At 38.9% G+C, this 23,567-nt stretch overlaps 1 protein-coding gene across 1 annotated transcript in view; it reads left to right on the forward strand.

Moving 5' to 3' along the window:
• The window catches only part of LOC106092424 (nose resistant to fluoxetine protein 6), a 103,554-nt gene that overhangs the window by 26,170 nt on the left and 53,817 nt on the right, over positions 1-23,567 (forward strand). Inside the window, exon 2 of the mRNA XM_059367442.1 lies at positions 12,422-12,630. Coding sequence (XP_059223425.1) covers positions 12,422-12,630 — 209 coding nt within the window. The remainder of the gene's footprint in view (positions 1-12,421; positions 12,631-23,567) is intronic.

Here is a 23,567-nt window from a genome sequence, read left to right on the forward strand (position 1 = left end):
TCTTCCAGCTGGCAACACTAGGGTTCCGTCAATCCCAAACTGTTCCACTGGCAGCAGTGTCTCGCACTCGACCTCTTCTGATCGCCTCAGGTATCTGATCGGAAAACTCTTCTATTTCTTTCAGGTTTCCTATCATCGCCTTGATTAAACCGGATGGTATGACCTGCTTCTATCCTTTATCCATTCTTCCATCGCCTTAGCCTCATAGCCGCAATGGCTTGAATATGGGTCGGATATCTAGAATGATTTCCATAGCCCTAGTAGGAGTAATCCTCATCGCACTTTTTCCGAATAGCCGTCCACCAAACTACTGAGGCTTCAGTAAGTATTGCTCTAATCACGCTTCTGTGGAGCTAGTGGACTATCCTCGGATTCAGGCCCCATTTCGAGCCTACGGCCCGTCTACATCTGTGAGCCTTCTCAGTATGCTCCTGAATGTGACACTTCCAATTCAGTTTCCTGTCCAAGATCACACCTAAGTATTTGACCTTGTCAGATATCGAACTAGTTTTGTTGAGGAAACGTGGTGCATCAAATTGGCCCACCTTCCTCTTCCTCGTGAACAGGCATATTTCAGTATTTTCTGGGTTAAATTGAGACCCCTGGGTCATATGCCATATGCAAGACCCTTTCGGCCCTTCTGCATGGCTGTTTCGGATCCTTACCTTTTAGAAGTATTATAACATCGTCTGCATAGCAGGCGGGTTCAAATCCATCCTCAGTCAGCATCCGTAATAGGTCTTTTATGGTGGTCACCCAAAAGAGTGGCGATAAAATTGCCCCCTGTGGTGTGCCCTGTCCCACTTTCTCCATTATATGTATGTCAGGGGACCCGTAATTTATCCACCTGTTCCTTAGCATATGGTTTAGCTAGTCTCTAAGGACCCGGTATTAGCCTAAGCATTGCATCAATGTGTCGGTCCGCACATTATTTAACGCCTCCTCGATGTCAATGCAAACCGCCAATGTATTCGTCTTGACATCGAAGGATTCGTCAATTTTATGCACCACCTCGTACAGGGCAGTCTCCACCGACCTTCCCTTGACATAGCCATGCTGTTTGTATTAAAGCAGTTCGCTGAACCACTTTTTTCTGGGTGTAAAGTTTCGGTTTTAAATCCCTCCTCAGTTAGCATACGTTATTGATATCTAATGGTGGTCCTCCAAAGGAGTGGCGTCACGGAACTCACAATTTATCCTCCTGTTCCTTTGCATATGGTTTATACAGTCTCCAAGGATTGGTCTAAGAATTGGATCAGTATGTTAGTCTTCATATTGTAAAAAGCCACCTCGATGTCAATCTATACCACTAATGTGTACGTCTTGGCAAAATTCCACCAAAGTTGTTTATTAAAATCAAATGTTTACTAAATTTTCTTCTTACGTTTCTCGGAAATTTCAAACGCCCACACTACATCGAAGTATACTACGTACTAGAAGTAAGAAAAAACTTCTAGAAAATCTCTCCATCCCCATTCCCATGAGATAATTTCTATTCTATTTTCGCTTTCAGTTGAATATTTGTCGCTTTTTATTGTATCATTGATGTGTAATATTTACAGTAGGTATAAAATGCACACTTGGTACTATTGGGTTGCCCAAAAAGAAATTGCGGATTTTTTAAAAGAAAGTAAATGCATTTTTAATAAAACTTAGAATGAACTTTAATCAAATATACTTTTTTTACACTTTTTTTCTAAATCAAGCTAAAAGTAGCAGCTGATAACTGACAAAAGAAAGAATGCATTTACAGAGTCACAAGCTGTGAAAAAATTTGTCAACGCCGACTATATGAAAAATTCGCAATTACTTTTTGGGTAACCCAATATAAGTTTTCAATATACTGTTTGTTGGCTGGGAAACCATCTTAGGCAGTGGGTAGCATGTGTGTTTTCATTTTAATTGCTTCGTTTAGTTTTTTACTAAATTGTATATTTATGTAAATTAATTTTAATGTGATAATTTATATTACTTGAGGTAGTAGCATTTTATTGTTGATTGCAATTGATACCGACTATTGGCAATGTAATCACAAAATTTATATGGGCAGAAAATTAAGAACATTTTTTGTTATTATAATACAATATATTGGGTTGCCCAAAAAGTAATTGCGGATTTTTTAAAAGAAAGTAAATGCATTTTAAATAAAACTTAGAATGAACTTTTTTTTCAAATATACTTTTTTTACACTTTTTTTAAAGCAAGCTAAAAGTAACAGCTGATAACTGACAGAAGAAAGAATGCAATTACAGAGTCACAAGCTGTAAAAAAATTTGTCAACGCCGACTATATGAAAAATCCGCAATTACTTTTTGGGCAACCCAATATATTACAAAATTCACAAGTAATATATAATACTACAAGTATGGGGTAATCAATTGCATGACCATTTTGGGTCTTGGTATAGTGATTTCGATCGAGTTTCTATTATTGAAACATAAAGTGAGGTTAGGCAATAGTGACAGTTTGCTATTGACTCACCTAGACAACTGGTAGACCATTGCGACAGTAGCAATAGACCAAGGCCTCTGGTGATATCTGCGATGGTAATGCGAGCAAGCTATGAACTCGCCTATAGAAGTACTTAAATGGTAACTCTAAGAAGTTAGTATGGACTTCGATCCGTATTCTGTAAAACTTTTGAGAAGAATCGTTGATAAATTAGATTACTCACATAATTTAAACCCAAAACAAATCAATACTAAAATTAAGGATTGTTTTCTTAATTTAAGCATTGCTAATGATTTCGAGATAAAGAAACAACACTTCAAAATAAATGCAAGTTTCCTTGAACAAGTCTCTAAAATGATGAAATGAATGATGAAAAATTGGATAAATGCGTCTCTCAAGTCTCCAATATTGTGTTCAAACTAAACGATGCCAATGCCAAATAAAAACAAGGAAAAAGGCGTTAAGTTCGGCCGGAGCGAAATTTGGATACCCACCACCTCGGGTATATATATTGGGTTGCCCAAAAAGTAATTGCGGATTTTTCATATAGTCGGCGTTGACAAATTTTTTCACAGCTTGTGACTCTGTAATTGTATTCTTTCTTCTGTCAGTTATCAGCTGTTACTTTTAGTTTGCTTTGGAAAAAAAGTGAAAAAAAAATATATTTGATTAAAGTTCATTCTAAGTTTTATTAAAAATGCATTTACTTTCTTTTAAAAAATCCGCAATTACTTTTTGGGCAACCCAATATAAACCCACTTTCGTCATAATCCGGTGATTTGGACCAAATTCGACACGGATATTGAGTGGTCTAATAAGTACAAATCATTGTTCAATTTTGTAGAACAAAATATTGTTTTTTTTTTGGTAGCCATATCCAAATATAGACCAATCTGAACCATATACGATACGGATGTCGAAAAGCCTAACATAAGTCACTGTGTCAAATTCGAGCGAAATCGTATTATAAATGTGCCTTTTATGGGGCCAAGACTTTAAATCGAGAGATCGGTCTATATGGCAGATATAACCAAATCTGAACCGATAGGTTAGGGTAGGGACACTTCGCCCTGCACCATATTGGCATGGCCAGTAAATATGAACCGTTTGGAGAGTGTTTTGGGGCTAGGGCGGCCAACGTCACTTTCCATTGAAAATAGATATCAAATTCCTTCTTTATTTTCAACGGAAATAAAGTTCAGTTTAGGAGGCGTACTCCAAAACACTTGGCTCAAAAATTGGATATCAAATGCGTTTTCTACTCTCAATTACCTTTCATTTGAGTGCCATATTGTCATAATGGGTCAAATAAACCATTTGACGTATCCTTAGGTGGAAAAGCGCCACCTAGACTTGAACGTAAATTTTAATGTCATATTCGTAATCTAATCCCTAATACCTTTCATTTGAGTCCCATATAGCCATGGTCGGCTAATATGCCAATTTGGGGGTATTTGGGGGTGGGCGACTTCCCATTATATGGACCTAATGTTTTATGCCATATTTGTAATCTACTGCCTAATACTTTTCATTTGAGTCCCATATTGATATGAACTTCGAAAATATCTGTTTAGAGGAGTTTTCGGGTTGGGCCCGCTGGGTACTTGGACCCAAATTTTAATACCATATTCGTTTTTTGGTCTCCTTTCATTTGATATCCTTATTGTTCCCATCGGACCACTTTTGGATATGGGTGGCGTTTTTGGGGTAAGGGGAGGGTCCGCCTCCACCCGATATGTAAAATTATGTAGCCTATATTTCCTTCCAGACAAACGTACACAATCTATGAAAATTTTAAGAAAATCGGCTCAGTCAAGTATTATATAGTCATAATGGGTCTAATGGCGTTTTTGAGGGGTGGCGTGACCCCCTATACTTCGATCCGATTTTGTATGCCAGATTCGAAATCTACTCCCGCATACCTTTAATTTGAGCCCCATATTGAAATAAACGTCCAATATGTCTGTTTGGGGAAGTTTTGGGGTTGGGGCGTCCCGATGGGTACTTAGACTCAAATTTTGGGTACTTAGACTCAAATTTTAATACCATATTCGTATTGTACTCTTGAATACCTTTAATTTGATACGGATGTTGTCCTGATTGGCCCACTTTTGATTTTGGGTTGTGTTTTTGGCATAAGGGGGAAACATAGGCAATTATATTGCCTATGTTTCCCTCCAGACCAACCTACACAATATGCGAAAATTTCAAGAAAATCGGTTCTGCCGTTTTTCAGTCTATACGGAACAAACAAATCGAGTCGCATATATATATATCCGTGATTGGCTAATGTGCATATTTTGGGCGTTTTTGTGGGGATGAATTTGACATGAATTTGTATCCCAGTTTCGTTATCTAATCCCGCATACTTTTCATTTGATACCCATATTGTCCTTATCGGCCCACTTTTGATTTTGGGTGGTGATTTTAGGGTAAGGGTAGAGGGTCCTCCTCCTTCCGTTATCAATAAATTATAAAGCCTATACCTAATCTACTCCCGCATACCTTTCATTTGAGTCCCATATTGTCATGATCGTCAAATAAATATAAATTAAGGGGTTTTGGGGCTGGGGCGGCCCCCAGGTACTTGCATCCAACTTTTATTATAAAATTCGTACTCTACTCTTGAATACCTTTCATTTGAATCCCTAATTGTCCCGATCGGTCCACTTTTATTTTTGGGTAGTACTTTTGGGGGCAAGGGGAGGGTCCGCCCCCTCCCGATATCATAAAATTATATAGCCTATGTTTTCTTCCAGATCAACCTACACAATCTGTGAAAATTTCAAGGTAATCGGTTCAGCCGTTTTTGAGTCTATACGGAACAAACAAACAAACACAAATTGAATTTTATATATAAGACTAGCTGACCCGGGCCCGCTCCGCTGCGCCTTCTTTTACTTTATATGGAACAAAAGTTTCCTTGGAATATTTATTTTCGACAATAAAAGATCTTTCAGTGAAATACCATGCTACGAAAATAGTTTATCGCTTGACTAACAGTTTAACAGTATAAGTGCCTTTATCTGAATGCCATATGATCTTTATTGGTCCATTCTTAAGATTCTTATTTTCAGCCCGATATTCTCATGATGTCTGATTTAGTGGTGATTTAGGGGGAGAGGCGGTCCCCCAGATACTTGGCCCTGAAAAAATATCAGCATCGTACTTTTCTCTCAAATACCATTTATTTAAACCCCATATTGCCATTGGCTTAAGAAGAGTTTACAGGATGCGGCGTCCCCCAAACACATGGCCCCAAAATAGGTTATCAAATTCGTTTTGTAATCTCATTAAAACTCCTTATTGCAAAAGTCAGAAAATATGTTCCATTCTCTTTAAGACCCAAATAGCCCCATATTTCCATAGTCGGCAAACATGACCGGTTTGGGCGGTGTTCTGGGGGATGGGCGGCCACTAAGTGAGTTGACCTTGAAAATATATATCGGATTAGTGTTCTACTCTAAAAACAAAACCTTCTTATTTGAGCCTCATATTGCAATAGTCAGCAAATTCTTCCTATTTGGGTGGTGTTGTGGGGGTGGGATGGCGCCATAGACACTTTTCCCGAATATTGATATCAGATTCGTGCTTTACTTCCAAATACCTTTCTTTTAAGCCCCATATTCCTATGGTCGTAAATTTGTCGCCTTTGGGGGAGGTTTTTGGGGAGACTTGGTCCCATATTTGGATATCAGATTCGTATTCTACACTTAAATACCTTTTATTTAGGCCCCATATTCCCATGGTCAGTAAATAAGTCCTGTTTAGGGGTGTTTTGGGGAAGGGGTAGACCTCCAGAAACGTGGTCCCACATTTGGATATTAGATTCGTATTCTACTCGCAAATACCTTTCATTTGATTCCCATATTGCCATGGTCGGCAAATATGTCCGATTTAGAGGTGTTTTGGGGGTTGGGGTGGCCCCCCTAACACTTGGTCCGACAATTGGATATCAGATACTTTTTCTTATCCTAAATACCTTTCATTTGAGTCCTATATTGTCGGGATTAGTCGAAATATATGTTTGGTAGGTTTTAGGGTGGGGCGGCCCCCTAGGTACCCCATCCGAAATTTGGATTCCAATTTTTTATTTTTAGGGTACTATATGAGAGCGCACAAAATTTCGCTTAAATCGCACCACTCATTTCCGAGAACTGGCGTTTCTGAAAATTAGGGTAAGGGGGAGGGTCCGCCCCCCTTCAGATATCAAAAAATGTAGTACCCTATTTTCACCACGGGGTCATTATGCACCATCGGTGAAAATTTCAAGAAAATTGGTTCAGCCGTTTCTGAGTCTATAAGGAACACACAAACATACAAACAAACAAACACAAATTGATTTTTACATATAAGATATATCCAAATCTGAACCGATCTAGGCCAACTTTAAAAAGAATGTCGACTCAGCACAACTTACTGCTTCAAATTTCAGCAAAGTCCTGATAATAAATGTGGCTTTTATGGGCCTAAGACCCTAAATCGGTGGATCGGTCTATCTTTATCAAGGTATAGTCCATCTTCGAACTTAACCTGCTTATGGACAAAGTTTCAGCTCAATATCTCTATTGTTCAAGACTTTTAGTACACTGTAAACAATGTATGACCTTTAAAGATTTGATGTAGGGATTGCAAATCAAACCTCTAATATATAGTCAAAACCATACCAAGAAGGTCACATTGAATGGAGATGGTGGCAATTATGACCATGAAAACTACCTTCAGATTAGAAACTATGCCTATGTTCAAACATATCTGGATGTGTTTGTATGTATGTGAGCATGTCACAAACAAACAACATCAACATACTACAATAAATATTTGCTTTAAATTACACTGAAAAAATATTTATCTCCATCATCATCTCCAGGCATTCACTCACTCAGTGCTCTAATTACAAGCAGCTACGCAATTCATTCACTAAAAGCTTGTCTTGCGCTTTGTAGTTAGTCGTGTATGGCAGTTGGTAAATAAACCCCAATACAGCTTCTTTGAATTTGTTAATATAGAAATTGAATATTTAAATACGACAATACAGCAAGCAAGAGCAACAGGTTTTATGCTAAGTACTTAACAATGCGTGACAATTTTGCCTACGATTTTACAGCAGTGGCTAACCAATTGCAATTTTTTTCAACTCATATTTGTCTGGTAAATTGTGAAGATGGTGTCAAATGTTGTCAGGCGTATTAATTAACAGACAAACATATGGTAGTAAGTAAAATGAATCTTGGATTTAAGAATTAACTGAAAATGAATATTTGACAGTAATACATGGGAAACAATCCTATGGGGAGTTCCAGATCGTGAGAAGACGAGGCTATAATTGAAAGGACATAAGAAGGAGGTCACTATAGTTTTCGGTATCATAACAGGACACATAGAACTAAGAGCTCACTTATGCAAAATAGGTGCGGCAAGTGATAGCATGTGTAGGACATGTGGGGAAAATGAAGAGATGTTAGAGTATTTCGTATGTCGTTGTGCCATGTACGGTCTATAACCTGATATAGCTCCTATATAAACCGAAATCCCGATTTGACTTCTTGAGCCTCTGGAAGCCTTAATTTTCTACCGATTTGGCCGAAATATTGCATGTGGTGTTCTGTTAGGACTTCCAATAACTGTACTTAGTATAATTATATATATTTTATTGGGTTGCCCAAAAAGTAATTGCGGATTTTTCAGGTCGGCCAAATGAAGTTGATGATGACCAAATCAAAGCATTCATCGAATTGGATCGTCATGTAACTGAGCCTGAGATAGGAGAGAAGTTAAATATACCAAAATCAAACGTTCATTATCACATAAAAAGTCTTCGACTGGTGAAAAAGCTTGATATTTGGGTACCACATGTATTGAAAGAAATTCATTTAACAAACCGAATCAACGCCTGTGATATGCACTTTAAACGCAATGAATTCGATCCGTTTTTAAAACGAATCATAACTGGAGATGAAAAATGGATTGTTTACAACAACGTTAGTCGAAAACGATCATGGTCCAAGCATGGTGAACCAGCTCAAACCACTTCAAAGGCTGATATCCACCAAAAGAAGTTTATGCTGTCTGTTTGGTGGGATTGGAAGGCTGTGGTATATTTTGAGGTGCTTCCAAGGAACCAAACGATTAATTCGGCTGTTTACTGTCAACAATTGGACAAATTGAATACAGCCATCAAGGAGAAGCGACCAGAATTGGTCAATCGTAAAGGTGTCATATTCCACCAGGACAACGCTAGACCGCACACATCTTTGGTCACTCGCCAAAAACTGAGTGAGCTTGGCTGGGAACTTTTGATGCATCCACCATATAGCCCTGACCTTGCACCATCAGACTACCATTTATTTCGATCTTTGCAGAACTCCTTAAATGGTAAAACGTTCGGCAATGATGAGGCTATAAAATCGCACTTGGTTCAGCTTTTTGCAGATAAAGGCCAGAAGTTCTATAAGCGTTGAATACTAAATTTGCCAGGAAGATGGCAAAAGGTTATCGAACAAAATGGCAATTATATATTTGATTAAAGTTCATTCTAAGCTATATTAAAAATGCATTTACTTTCTTTTAAAAAATCCGCAATTACTTTTTGGGCAACCCAATAGAAGAATCCATGGTGGGTTCCCAAGATTCGGCCCGGCCGAACTTTTACTTGTTTTTTGTAATTTAAGACATTCTAGGTTAGGTTGAAAAGAGGGTGCGGATATTAATCAATCTCATGCCACTATGGTCATACACCTAAGCCAGTAATCGCCTTGTTGTGCTCTCTAAATACTAAAAAAGTACCCTAGAAAACGAAAATCTAAGTTAGGAATTCGGTGCTACTTAAAAAATCCCTAATTGTTTTCCATGCCACGCCCCTAAATTGGTTCATGTCTACTATTGTGTCCCCACTTAAGTACCGGTGTTTTTTAGCCGCGAAAACCGGGCAATGACATAGGAAATGCTCCAACGTCTCATCATCTTCCCCACACTATATCACTTGCTGCACCGATTTTACATAAGTGAGCTCGTAGTCCTATGTGTCCCGTTATGTAAACAAAAGCTAAACTGACCTCCTTCTTACGTCCTTTCAGTAATAGCCTCGTCTTCTCCCGATCCGGATCACCCCATAGGATTTTCGCCGTCCTACCGACTGTTTCGCTGTTCCACAGTGTTACATGCGCATTCGTCGTCCACGCCCGTAACTCGGACCGTGTCCACCCGGAAGACTTCGGGTTAACTCAAGATTATTGACGGCAGTTCTCTAGCCTTCACTGCCAAATCGCCTGCCATTTCATTCCGTTATGCCCCGGCACCCAAATGATGCGGACTGTGCCATCCTCAGAGAAGGCGTCAATATCCTTCTTACAATGCAAGACTATTCCTGACCTTACCGTCCTAGTTGTTATTGCCCTTATGGCAATTTTACTGTCCGTAAAGATGTTCACACTTGACGTTCTGGCGTTAGCACAACACCACCTCTCGCATTCCGTGATCGCCCGGATCTCCGCCTGCAGGACCGTATCATGATCAGGCAGGCTAAAACAGATCTCAATCCCTGGGTTCTCCATGTATATCCCCAGGCCCACTCTGTCCTCTAGCTTTGATCCATCCGTGTAACATGATATTCCAGATGACAGTACTAGGGTTCCGTCAATCCAAGACTATGCCGATGGCAGCAGTGCCTTGCACTCGACTTCAAGGTTCATCTCAGGTATCCGATCGGAAACCTCTTCCCTTCCGTCCAGGTTTTCTATCGTCACCTTGATTATACCGCGATGGTATGAGCTGCTCCCATCCTCAATCCATTCTCCCATCGCGTTAAATCTCATAACCGCAGTGGCTGCCTCACACTTAATCTGTATGTCAATGAGTCGGATATCTAGAATGGCCTCCAGTGCCTTAGTGGGCGTGGTCATCATCGCTCCGTCTATGCCAAGACAACATGTTCTCTAAACCTGTTGTATGGTCTTTATGTTGCACTTTTTATCCTTGGCAGTCCACTGAGGCATAAGTAAGTATTGGTCTAATCACGCTCTTGTAGAGCCAGTGAACTATCCTAGGATTCAGGCCCCATTTCGAGCCTACGGCCCGTCTACATCTGTGCCCAACATCTGTGGGCCTTCTTAGTACGTTCCTAAATGTGACACTTCCAATTCAGTTTCCCGTCCAAGATCACACCTATGTATTTGACCTTGTCAGTTATCGAAATCGTTTTATTAAGGAAACGTGGTGCGTCAAATTGGCCAACCTTTGTGTTCCTCGTGAATAGGGATCGATTTGAGCCAAATTGAAGAAGAATGTCGAAGGGCCTAACACAACTCACTGTCCCAAATTTAATGGGCGCAAGACCTTAAATCGAGAGATCCGTCTATATGGCAGATATATCCAAATCTAGACTGATCTGGGCCAAATTGAAGATGGATATCGAGTGGCTTAACACAACTCACTATCCCAAATTTCAGCAAAATCGGATAATAAATGTGGCTTTCATGGGCCTGATATATCAATTGGGTTGCCCAAAAAGTAATTGCGGATTTTTCATATAGTCGGCGTTGACAAATTTTTTCACAGCTTGTGACTCTGTAATTGCATTCTTTCTTCTGTCAGTTATCGGCTGTTACTTTTAGCTTGCTTTAGAAAAAAAGTGTAAAAAAAGTAAATTTGATTAAAGTTCATTCTAAGTTTTATAAAAAATACATTTACTTTCTTTTAAAAAATCCGCAATTACTTTTTGGGCAACCCAATAGATATAGTCCGATATAGCCCATCTTCGAAATTAACATGCTTATGGACAAAAAAAAAAAAGAATCTGTGCAAAGTTTCAGCTCAATATATCTATTTTTAAACACTGTAGCATGATTTCAACAGACAGACGGATAGACGAACAGACATGGCTAGATCGTCTTCGATATTTACGCTGATCAAGAATATATTGTATATACTTTATAGGGTCAGAAATGTGTTCGATGTGTTGCGAAATGGAATGACAAAATGATCGAATGGGGGTATACCCCATCCTTCGGTGGTGGGTATAAAAAATTTCGTGATTTTTTTTTTTGCAAATTTGCATATTTTATGGTGGCGAGTTTTGTAAATATCTCAACCTGCTAGGATTCCCTTTTAAAAGAGATAGAAATTTCTTCCATAATCCCCCTTCTGTTTTTCCTATAATCATGTTCTGTTCCGTAAAAATACAACAGCTTCAAAAAAATCATTCAACATTAATTATGCAAAATGCATGATTTAGATGGTGATGGCAGTAGATAGACTTCCTGACGACACAGGTTAATGACATTTCCTACGTATAAGGTGTAAAACGAAGATTAGTTTTCTAAATAATTCAAATGTGTTTGGGTGTAAACAAATTCTAAGCGCTTAACCAGAAATGAATGGTCTGGGGTATTTGCTTAAACTTTCCTTATAAGTCTAAACTAAGTGACTATTGCCAAATATGAAAAGCTTTGAAACTGGTGGTGTACTAATTTTTGAAAACCAGTTAGTCGTTTTGAAATGTTATTGACAAAAATTTCAATTTATTTTTTTTCCCAAATAAATGGTCATTTGAGAACTTATGGAAAATCCCAGACTGCATATGGTGGTAAAACATAAATGAAAAATCGTTAGAATGAGCAACATACCGGCAACAACTACGTAAATAATTACAGTGGCTAGTTATTTTCCGTTTTTTTATTTGTAGGAAGAGAAAAAAACCAAACTTGTTTACGAGAAACTACCAAGTCGTCAATTGCAAAGCAGCAGTGTAAATGCACTCTGAATGTGTCTTAATACTAGAGGAATTGTTATTTTTTTTAATGCATTCGATATATGAGCCAGTTGCATGCATGATCAATATAGCTTGCATATATGTATATGTCAATTAAATCATTTAATTTAAGTCAGCTTAGTTTATTTGTTTACAACCAACTTTGCCAGTGGATTTAATTATCTTCCTATTATCTATTTATGATTTTTTTTTACTTTACAGTGTTGGATGCCTCGGTCAGAACTCCTGTTGGCATCGAAAGCCAAGTCATACATCAGCTGGGTCATTTCGATCAATGCTTTCAAAAGCCTCTCCCTCAACCGGTGACATCTTCAGAGACAATTGACTTCCTACAACCAGTGCCAGTTCAATATTGTCTGGTGGATGTTACAATCAGTGGGGTAACATCAATGGAAACCAATGTTATTGAGGTGAGTACAAATGCTATGTACATACAACAACAATTAGTTTCATATATGGGTTGCTCAAAAAGTAAGTTGACAAATTTTTTCAACGGCTTTGGACTCTGCAATTGCATTCTTTCTTCTGTCAGTTATCAGCTGTTACTTTTAGCTTGCTTTAGAAAAAAGTGCGCGAAATTTTGTTTACATTTGTTTGTTTGGCGTCAATTTTAATATGGAGCCCACAAAGGAGCATTTTCGTCATATTTTACTTTATTATTTCCGTAAAGGAAAAAACGCGGAGCAGGTTGCTAAAAAGTTACGAGATGCGTATGGTGATAAAGCCTTAAAAGGAAGACAGTGTCAAAATTGGTTCTGCAAATTCCGTTCTGGAGATTTTTCAATTAAAGTTGAGCCAAGTTCAGGTCGGCCAAATGAAGTTGATGATGACCAAATCAAAGCATTAATCGAATTGGATCGTCATGTAACTGAGCGTGAGATAGGAGAGAAGTTAAATATACCAAAATCAACCGTTCATTATCACATAAAATGTCTTGGACTGGTGAAAAAGCTTGATATTTGGGTACCACATGTATTGAAAGAAATTCATTTAACAAACCGAATCAACGCTTGTGATATGCATCTTAAACGCAATGAATTCGATCCGTTTTTAAAACGAATCATAACTTGAGATGAAAAATGGATTGTTTACAACAACGTTAATCGAAAACGATCATGGTCCAAGCATGGTGAACCAGCTCAAACCACTTCAAAGGCTGATATCCACCAAAAGAAGGTTATGCTGTCTGTTTGGTGGGATTGGAAGGGTGTGGTATATTTTGAGCTGCTTCAAAGGAACCAAACGATTAATTCGGATGTTTACTGTCAACAATTGGACAAATTGAATACAGCCATCAAGGAGATGCGACCAGAATTGGTCAATCGTAAAGGTGTCATATTCCACCAGGACAACGATAGACCGCATACATCTTTGGTCACTCGCCAAAAACTGAGTGAGCTTGGCTGGGAACTTTTGATGCATCCACTGTATAGCCCTGACCTTGCACCATCAGACTACCATTTATTTCGATCTTTGCAGAACTCCTTAAATGGTAAAACTTTCGGCAATGATGAGGCTATAAAATCGCACTTGGTTCAGTTTTTTTGCAGATAAAGGCCAGAAGTTCTATGAGCGTGGAATACTAAATTTGCCAGGAAGATGGCAAAAGGTTATCGAACAAAATGGCAATTATATATTTGATTAAAGTTCATTCTAAGTTTTATTAAAAATGCATGTACTTTCTTTTAAAAAATCTGCAATTACCTTTTGGGCAACCCAATATTATGAATCGAATTTTCCAGTTTCGATGGGAAAGAAGTCCGCTGATTCATATTTATACCCTAAACGACTAATGTGGTAAATTTAAGGATCGACTCACTTTCTGATTCGATTTAGCTATGTTCTTCTGTCCGTCTATCCATGTTAATTTTTGTAAGTGAAATGCAGATTTGAATATAGCTTTCATATGCAGGGTGCGCCAGAGATACTTATTTGAAAGGTCAATGAGAACAAAAGTACTAAGTTACTGTCTTATTTATTTTTTATACCCATCACCAAAGGATGGGGTATATTCATTTTTTCATTCCGTTTGCAACACATCGAAATATCCATTTCCGACCCTATAAAGTATATATATTCTTGATCAGCGTACAAATCTAAGACGATCTAACCATGTCCGTCCGTCCGCCTGTCTGTTGAAATCACACTACAGTCTTTAACAAGTAAGAGCGTGCTAAGTTCGGCCGGACCGAATCTTATATACTCTCCACCATGGATCGCATTTGTACAGCTCTTTGAACAGATTCTCTTTTTAGGCAAACAGCAGGCTTGTAGAGCATGGTTAATGTGGTGATTGTATCATAGATGCGTTTTCGCAATTAATACAATTCAAATACAACATATCAACGCATGACCCTTGAAGCCATCACACCTAATATGGTTGAAAAGTCTTCTAACCAAAGACGCAACGCGTCCCATAGTGGTTGGTGGGTGTTGCTATCTTTGGCTTTCCTTTTCCATTTGCATCTCCGATCATTAAGCTCGTCTTGAAAGAGAAACAAACAAGAATTGCAAACAAAGAATAATATTGGGTTGCCTAAAAAGTAATTGCGGATTTTTTAAAAGAAAGTAAATGCATTTTTAATAAAACTTAGAATGAACTTTAATCAAATATATAATTGTCATTTTGTTCGATAACCTTTTGCCATCTTCCTGGCAAATTTAGTATTCCACGCTCATAGAACTTCTGGCCTTTATCTGCAAAAAACTGAATCAAGTGCAATTTTATAGCCTCATCATTGCCGAAAGTTTTACCATTTAAGGAGTTCTGCAAAGATCGAAATAAATGGTAGTCTGATGGTGCAAGGTCAGGGCTATATGGTGGATGCATCAAAAATTCCCAGCCAAAGCTCACTCAGTTTTTGGCGAGTGACCAAAGATGTGTGAATTGAATTGAATGAGAATTGAATAAGAATTGAATCCTGAACATTGTAGAAGTCATTGCGTAATATTTCAGTCCATTCGAATAAGAATTGCGCCTTGTAGGGGCTCAAGAAGCAAAATCGGCGGATCAGTTTATATGGGAACTGTATCCAGCAAGAGAGTGATTCAGACCATATATCCGATACGTATGTTGAAGGTCATGGGAGAAGCCGTTGTACAAATTTTCTGCCAAATCGGAGGAGAATTGCGCTCTCTAGAGGCTCAAGAAGTCAAGATCCCAGATCGGTTTATATGTCAGCTATATCAGGTTATATACCCATTTGCGCCATACTTAGCACAGTTGTTAGAGGTCATAACAAAAGACCTCATGCAAAATTTCATTCAAATCGGATGAGAATTGCGTCCTCTAGCCGCTCAAGAAGTCAAGATCCATGATCGGTTTATATGGCAGCTATACCAGGTAATGGACCGATTTGGACCATACTTCACACAAATGTTGGAAGTGACACCAAAACACTGCATGCAAAGTTACAGCCAATTCGGAAATGAATTGCACCTTCTAAAAGCTCAAGAAGTCAAGACCCAAGATCGGTTTATATGGCAGCTATATCAGGTTATGTACCGATTTGAACTATACTTAGCATAGTTGTTGGAAGTGATACCAAAACACCTCATGCAAAATTTCAGTCAAATCGGATGAGAATTGCGTCTTCTAGCCGCTCAAGAAGTCAAGATCCATGATCGGTTTATATGGCACCTATACCAGGTTATGGACCGAAGTGACACCAAAACACAACATGCAAAGTTACAGCCAAATCGGATACGAATTGCACCTTCTAAAAGCTGAAGAATTCAAGACCCAAGATCGCTTTATATAGCAGCTATATTAGGTAATGAACTATACTTAGCATAGTTGTTGGAAGTGATCCAAAACACTACGAGCAAAATTTCATTCAAATCGGACGTGAATTGGGCCCCCTAGAGGCTCAAGAAGTCAAGACCCAAGCTATATCAAAACATGGACCGATTTGGCCCATTTACAATACCAACGGACCAACACCAATAAGAAGTATTTGTGCAAAATTTCAAGAGGCTAGCTTTACTCCTTCAAAAGTTAGGATGCTTTCGATAGACAGACAGACGGACGGACATGTCTATTTCGACTGAAAATATCACGACGATCAAGAATATACTTTATGGGGTCTTAGACGCATATTTCGAGGTGTTACAAACAGAATGACGAAATTAGTATAACCCCATCCTATGGTGGAGGGTATAAAAATGGAGATATTGAGCTGAAACTTTGTACAGATTATTTGTTTGTCCATAAGCAGGTAAAGTTCGAAGATGGGCTATATCGGACTATATCTTCGATTCGACCGATCCGCCGATTTAGGGTCTTAGTCCCATAAAAGCCACATTTCTTATCCGATTTTGCTGAAATTTGAGGCAGTGAATTGTGTTAGGGCCTTAGGCCCTTAAAAACCATACTTATTATCCCATTTTGCTGAAATTTGGGACAGTGAATTATGTTAGGCCCTTCGACAACCTTCTTTAATTTGGCCCAGATCGGTCCAGATTTGGATATAGCTGCCATATAGACCGATCCGTCGATTTAAGGTCTTGGGTCCATAAAAAGCGCATTTATTGTCCGATGTCGCCAAAATTTGGGACAGTGAGTTATGTTGGGCCCCTTGATATTCTTCTTCAATTTGCCCCAGATCAGTCCAGATTTGGATATAGCTGCCATATAGACCGATCCGTTGATTTAAGGTTTTTGGCCCATAAGAGGCGCATTTTTTGTCCGATTTCGCCGAAATTTGGGACAGTGAGTTGTGTTAGGCCCTTCGACATACTTCTTCAATTTGGCTCAGATCGGTTCAGATTTCGACATAGCTGCCATATAGACCGATCCGTCGATTTAAGGTTTCAAGCCCATAAAAGGCGCATTTATTGTCCGAGGTCGCCGAAATTTGGGACAGTGAGTTGTGTTGGGCCCCTTGACCTTCTTCTTGAATTTGCCCCAGATCAGTCCAGATTTGGATATAGCTGCCATATAGACCGATCTCTCGATTTAAAGTCTTGGCCCCCTAAAAGGCGCATTTATTATCCGATTTCGTTGAAATTTGGCACAGTGACTTATGTTAGGCTTTTCGACATCCATGTCGTATATAGTTCAGATCGGTCTATATATGGATATAGAAAAAAAACAATATTTTGTTCTACAAAATTGAACAATGACTTGTACTTAATAGACCACTCAATGTCCGTGCCGAATTGGTCCAAATCGGGTCATGTTTCGATATAGCTGCTATGGGGGCAAAAATAATCAATTTTTCAACGGATTATGACGAAAGATGGTTTGCATATATACCCGAGGTGGTGGGTATCCAATGTTCGGCTCGGCCGAACTTAACGCCTTTTTACTTGTTTTTCGATTTTCTCCTGATTCTCTCAAAATTTGGCAGCAAGGATTTTCTTATGACCTTCAATATAACTGGTGAATTTCATAGAAATCGGTTTAGATTTAGTTATAGCTGCCATATATGTATATGCCCCGATTTTCACTCCAAGAGCCACTGCAAACGCCTTTATGGAGCTATCTTGCCAAAATTTTGTAGAACGCTTTCCTCGACAACTACCACAATATATGAGAAGCTTGCTTCAAATCGGTTCAGATTTAGATATAGCTCCTATATATATGTTCGTCCGATTTTGAGAAATATTGCAATAAAGCACTCATTTGTTAACCAATTATCGCGAAATTTGTCAGGAGGGAAATCCCTCCTGACTTATTGATGAATTTCATGAAAATTGGTTCAGATTTAGATATAGCTGCCATATATGTATATCACCCGATTTTCACTTTTAGGGTCACTGCAAACGCATTTATTGACCAATATTGCCGAAATTCTGCACAATATCTTCCTCGACGACTGCCACAATGTCTGAGGAGTTTGCTTGAAATCAGTTCAGATTTAGATATAACTCCCATATCTATGTTCGTCCGATTTTGAGAAATATTGCAATAAACTGCTATTTGTTAACCGATTTTCTCGAAATTTGGCAGGAAGGATTTTCTAATGACACTTAATATTACTGATGAATTTTGTAAAAATCGGTCAAGATTTAGATTTTTATTTTTTTCTGCATAGAGTTTTAGGAAAGAGCCACTCATCATTATGATGTCGTCATCAAGAACAACCTTTACTCTTCCCTCCTCAAAAGACCTGAGAATATCATTGATGACCATGAGACACAAAAGAAGTGACAAAACCCCTCCATGTGGAGGTTTTCTAGTGACAATCTTCCTAATGGAGTATTCCGTGGATTAAGCTGCCAATCAGCATTGTATCAGCCTAATTCAAAACTTTTCCTAACTTTAAAGATTTTTAAACTAAATTTAAAGATGTAATTTTTTTTATACCCAGCACCATAGGATTTGATTACTTGAGACTCAGGAAGTCCCTATTTTTTCCGATTTGGCTGAAATTTTGTATATAGTGCTTTGCTATGTATTTCAACAAGTGTGTCAAGTACAGTTCAAATCGATCTATAACCTGATATAGCTCCCATTTAAACCGATCTCCCGACTGGAATTCTTTAGGCCTTATAAGCCGCAATTTTCGTCCGATTTGGCTGAAATTTTGCATTCGGTGTTCTGTTACGACTTCCAACCACTAAGTACGGTCCAAATCGGTATATAAACTGATATAGCTCCCATATAAACCGATCAAGATCCAATATCGGTTTCAATGGCAGCTATACCAAGTTATGAAGCGATTTGAACCATATTAAGCACTGTTATTGGAAGTGATACCAAAAAACCACGTGCAAAATTATAGCCAAATCGGATAAGTCTTGCGCCCTCTAAAAGCTGAAGAAGTCAAGACCCAAGATGGGTTTATATGATAGCTATATCAGGTTATGAACCGATTTGAACCATAATGAGCACAAAAAAAATGCAACATAAGGACCATACAACAGGTTCAGAGAATATGTTGTCTTGGCATAGGCGGAGCGATGAGGACCACGTCCACTGGGGCACTGGAGACCATTCTAGATATCCAACCCATTGATATACAGATTAAGTGTGAGGCAGCCACTGCCGCTATGAGACTTAAGGAGATGGGGGAATGGATTGAGGAAGGGAGCAGGTCATACCATCACGGTATAATCAAGGCGACGATATGGAAGGAAGGGAAGAAGTTTCCGATCGGACACCTGAGACGACACTTGAGGTCGATTGCGAGGCACTGCTGCCATCGGCACAGTCTTGGATTGACGGAACCTTAGTATTGCCATCTGGAAGATCATGTTACACGGAAGGATCAAAGCTAGAGGACAGAGTGGGCCTGGGGGATTACATTGAGAACCCAGGGACTGAGATCTGTTTTAGACTACCAGACCATAATACGGTCCTGCAAGCGGAGATCCGGGCGATCATGAAGTGGTATGGTGCTAACGCGAGGACGTCGGGTGTGAAAATTTTTACCGACAGTAAAATTGCCATAAGGGCAATAACAACCAGGACGGTCACGAACAGTCTTGCAGTGTAAGAAGGAGATTAACACCTTCTCTGAGGGTGGCAAAATCCACATCGTTTGGGTGACGGGCTATAATGGAGTAAGGGGAAATGAAAGGACGATTTGGCGGTAAAGACCAGAGAACTGCCGTTAATAAACTTGGTTAACCCGAAGTCTTTCGGTCGACGCAGTCCGAGTTATAGGAGTGGGCGACGAATGCGCATACATTGTGGAACAGTCCTACCGACCGTTTGGTAGGACGGCGAAAATCCTATGGGGTGATCCAGATCGTGAAAAGGCGAGGCTTTTACTGAAAGGAAGCAAGAAGAAGGTCAGTATAGCTTTTGGTATCATAACGGGACACATAGAACTACGAGCTCACTTATGTAAAATCGGTGCGGCAAGTGATAGCATGTGTAGGGCATGCGGGGAAGATGATGAGACCTTGGAGCCTTTCCTTTGTCATTGCCCGGCTTTCGCGTCTAACAAATACCGGCACTTAGGTGGAGACACAATATCAGGCATGAACGTACTTAGGGGAGTGGTATTGAGAACAATTAGGGATTTTGTAAGTATTACGGAATTCCTAACTTAAAATTTGCTTTTTAGAGGTTACTTTATAGTTTTTAGAGCGTACAACAAGCTGATTACTGGCCTAGGTGTATGCCCATAGTGGCATGGGGCGGATTAATATCTGCACCCTCTTTTCAACCTAACCTAATCTAGCGTGCTTTCGATAGACGGATGGACATGGCAAGATCGACTTAAAATGTCATGACGACCAAGAATATATATATTTGGTTGCCCAAAAAGTAATTGCGGATTTTTTAAAAGAAAGTAAATGCATTTTTAATAAAACTTAGAATGAACTTTAATCAAATATACTTTTTTTACACTTTTTTTCTAAAGCAAGCTAAAAGTATTACAGAGTCACAAGCTGTGAAAAAATTTGTCAACGCCGACTATATGAAAAATCCGCAATACTTTTTTGGGCAACCCAATACTTTATGGGGTCTTAAACGCATATTTCTTGTTGTTACAAGCAGAGTGACGAAATAAGTATACCCCATCCTATGGTGGAGGGTATACAAATTACTTTGAGAAAAGGCTAACATTGCACCTTAGTTTAAAAACAGAAAAGTCAGACAATTAGAAGCGCCCTGAAGTATTTTTAGTCTGTAAGTAAAAAGCTTAGCGTAGAATGGGATTCTAAACACTGAACCTACGTACATATGTACTCCAAGCCATGCATTTACAATTTCAGATTGTCGATAATGGCCGGCCATTGTCACAAAATTACATTAGGTTGGTAAATCTATACGAACATGGAGAAATGCCAATGCATATTTATGCTAATATGTGAATGCATTTTAAAAACAAGAAAATAACAGCAGCATGCTGTTTTATTATTAAATAATTTTCCACTCACAGTATCAATTGATAAACAATACGTCATAGAATTAAATAAATTCCAAGTAAGACTCTTCTAGAATATAATATTCTACAAGGGGCTTGTTTCATATACGATTTTACAATCATATGACATACGATAGTGGTAATACTAACTAACCAGCATATTAGCATTGTTTTAAGTTGAAAGTGTGACTACGAACACACGTATGACAATATGAAGGCAATAAAAACGTAGCTCTTTTGAGCGATTAACTCACTATGGCCCATTATGGATTATGGAGCCAAGAAAGGCGTTAAAACAAGCGGCGTTCTTGTTTGCTTTTTTCTTTTTTTTTAATAATAAAGGCAATAACAGGTTATAAAAGATACAGAGTTATATAAAACACCAATGGTATATATATTTATTATGAATGGATACATTTACGGCAATAAAATAGTTTAAGATATATAAAGCATTATAGTTAATATGTGCATTAATTCATACATATATAGAGTCTACAATAGAAAAATTTCAAAACTTTCGAAATGTTTTTTTTAAAATTAAGCAAATTTTTGGCACAAGCTGTTATCTTAACACAAAGTCAGCTTTTCTTAAAAATGAATTGTTACTAATAAATTTCGTATACTCAGTAGGGAGGCAAACGACAGGTGCTAGGTTAAGTTAGGTTGGGTGAGAACAGTCGATGACGAGGCCCATTGTGATGCAAAGTGACAGGCATTAAGTTCTGACGAAAAATAACAAGTAAAAAAAGGCGTTAAGTTCGGCCGGGCCGAATTTTGGATACCCACTACTTCGGGTATATATGTAAACCATATTTCGATAAAGCCGCTATGCTTTATCGAAATATGGTATGGTCCGATTTGGAGCAAATTCGACACGGAAGTCTAACATAAGTCACTGTTACAAATTTGAGCGAAATCGTCTTATAAATGTGCCTTTTATGGGGCCAAAACTTTAAATCGAGAGATCGGTCTATATGGCAGCTATATCCAAATCTGAAGCGATCTCGGCAAAATTGAAGAATGATGTCGAAAGGCCTAGCACAACTCACTGTCCCAAATATCGGCGCAATCGGACAATAAATGTGCCTTTATGGGTCCAAGATCTTAAATCGAGAGATCGGTCTATATGGCAGCTATATGCAAATCTGAACCGATCTATGCCATATTCAAGGACGATGTCGAGGGGTCTAACACAACTCCTTGTCCCAAATTTCGGAGACCTCGGACAATAACTGTGCCTTTTATGGACCCAAGACCTTAAATCAAGAGATCAGCCTATATGGCAGCTATATCCAAATCTGGACCGATCAGTGCCATATTCAAGGACGATGTCGGGGGGCCGAACTTAACTCCCTGTCCCAAATATCGGCGACATCGGACAATAAATTCGCCTTTTATGGGCCCAAGACCTTAAATTGAGAGATCGGTCTATATGACAGCTATATGCAAATCTGGACCGATCTCGGCCAAATCGAAGACAGATGTCGAAGGCCCTAACACAACTCACTGTCCCAAATTTCGACGCAATCGGACAATAAATGTGCCTTTTATGGGCCCAAGACCATAAATCAAGAGATCGGTCTATATGGCAGCTATATCCAATTCTGGACCGATCAGTGCCATATTCAAGGACAATGTTGGGGGGCCTAACTTAACTCACTGTCCCAAATTTCGGCGACATCGGACAATAAATGCGCCTTTTATGGGCCCAAAACCTTAAATCGAGAGATCGGTCTATATGGCAGCTATATGCAAATCTGGACCCATCTAGGTCCAAATTGAAGAATGATGTCGAAAGGCCTAACACAACTCACTGTCCCAAATTTCAGCTAAATCGGATAATAAATGTGGCTTTTATGACCCTAAATCGGCGGATCGGTCTAGATGGGGGCTATATCAAGATATAGCCCGATAAAGCCCATCTTCGAACTTAACTTGCTTATGGACAAAATAAAAAGAATCTGTGCAAAGTTTCAGCTCAATATCTCTATTTTAAAAGACTGTAGCGTGATGCCAACAGACAGACGGACGGGCATGGCTAGATCGTCCTAGATTTTTACGCTGATCAAGAATATATACACTTTATAGGGTCGGAAATGGATATTTCGATGTGTTGCAAACGGAATGACAAAATGAATATACCCCCATCCTTCGGTGGTGGGTATAAAGACAAGTAGTTTTTGAGCAATGGTTATCCCTTTACTAAGGGTGGTTGTATTTAAAAACAAGTAAAAGCGTGCTCAATTCGACCGGGCCAAATCTTATAGACCCTCCAAATCTTATAGACCCTCCTCCATTTCAAGCAAACAACAAATAAGAATTCAAAGCTAAAATCGGAAGATCTGTTTATATGGAAGCTACTAGCCGAACCAGGCCCGCTCCGCTGCGCCTTCTTAAACTTTCTAATATCTTTTAAGGGTGGGGACACTTCGCCCTGAAAGTGGATATCGAATTGGTGCCACTATGTAGCCTATGTCCGCCTATGACGTTAAACGCTTTCGTTCAAATCCAGGCGAGAATAT

This window comes from Stomoxys calcitrans, chromosome 4 (genome assembly GCF_963082655.1).
Source record: "Stomoxys calcitrans chromosome 4, idStoCalc2.1, whole genome shotgun sequence".
In the NCBI taxonomy this organism is placed as follows: domain Eukaryota; kingdom Metazoa; phylum Arthropoda; class Insecta; order Diptera; family Muscidae; genus Stomoxys; species Stomoxys calcitrans.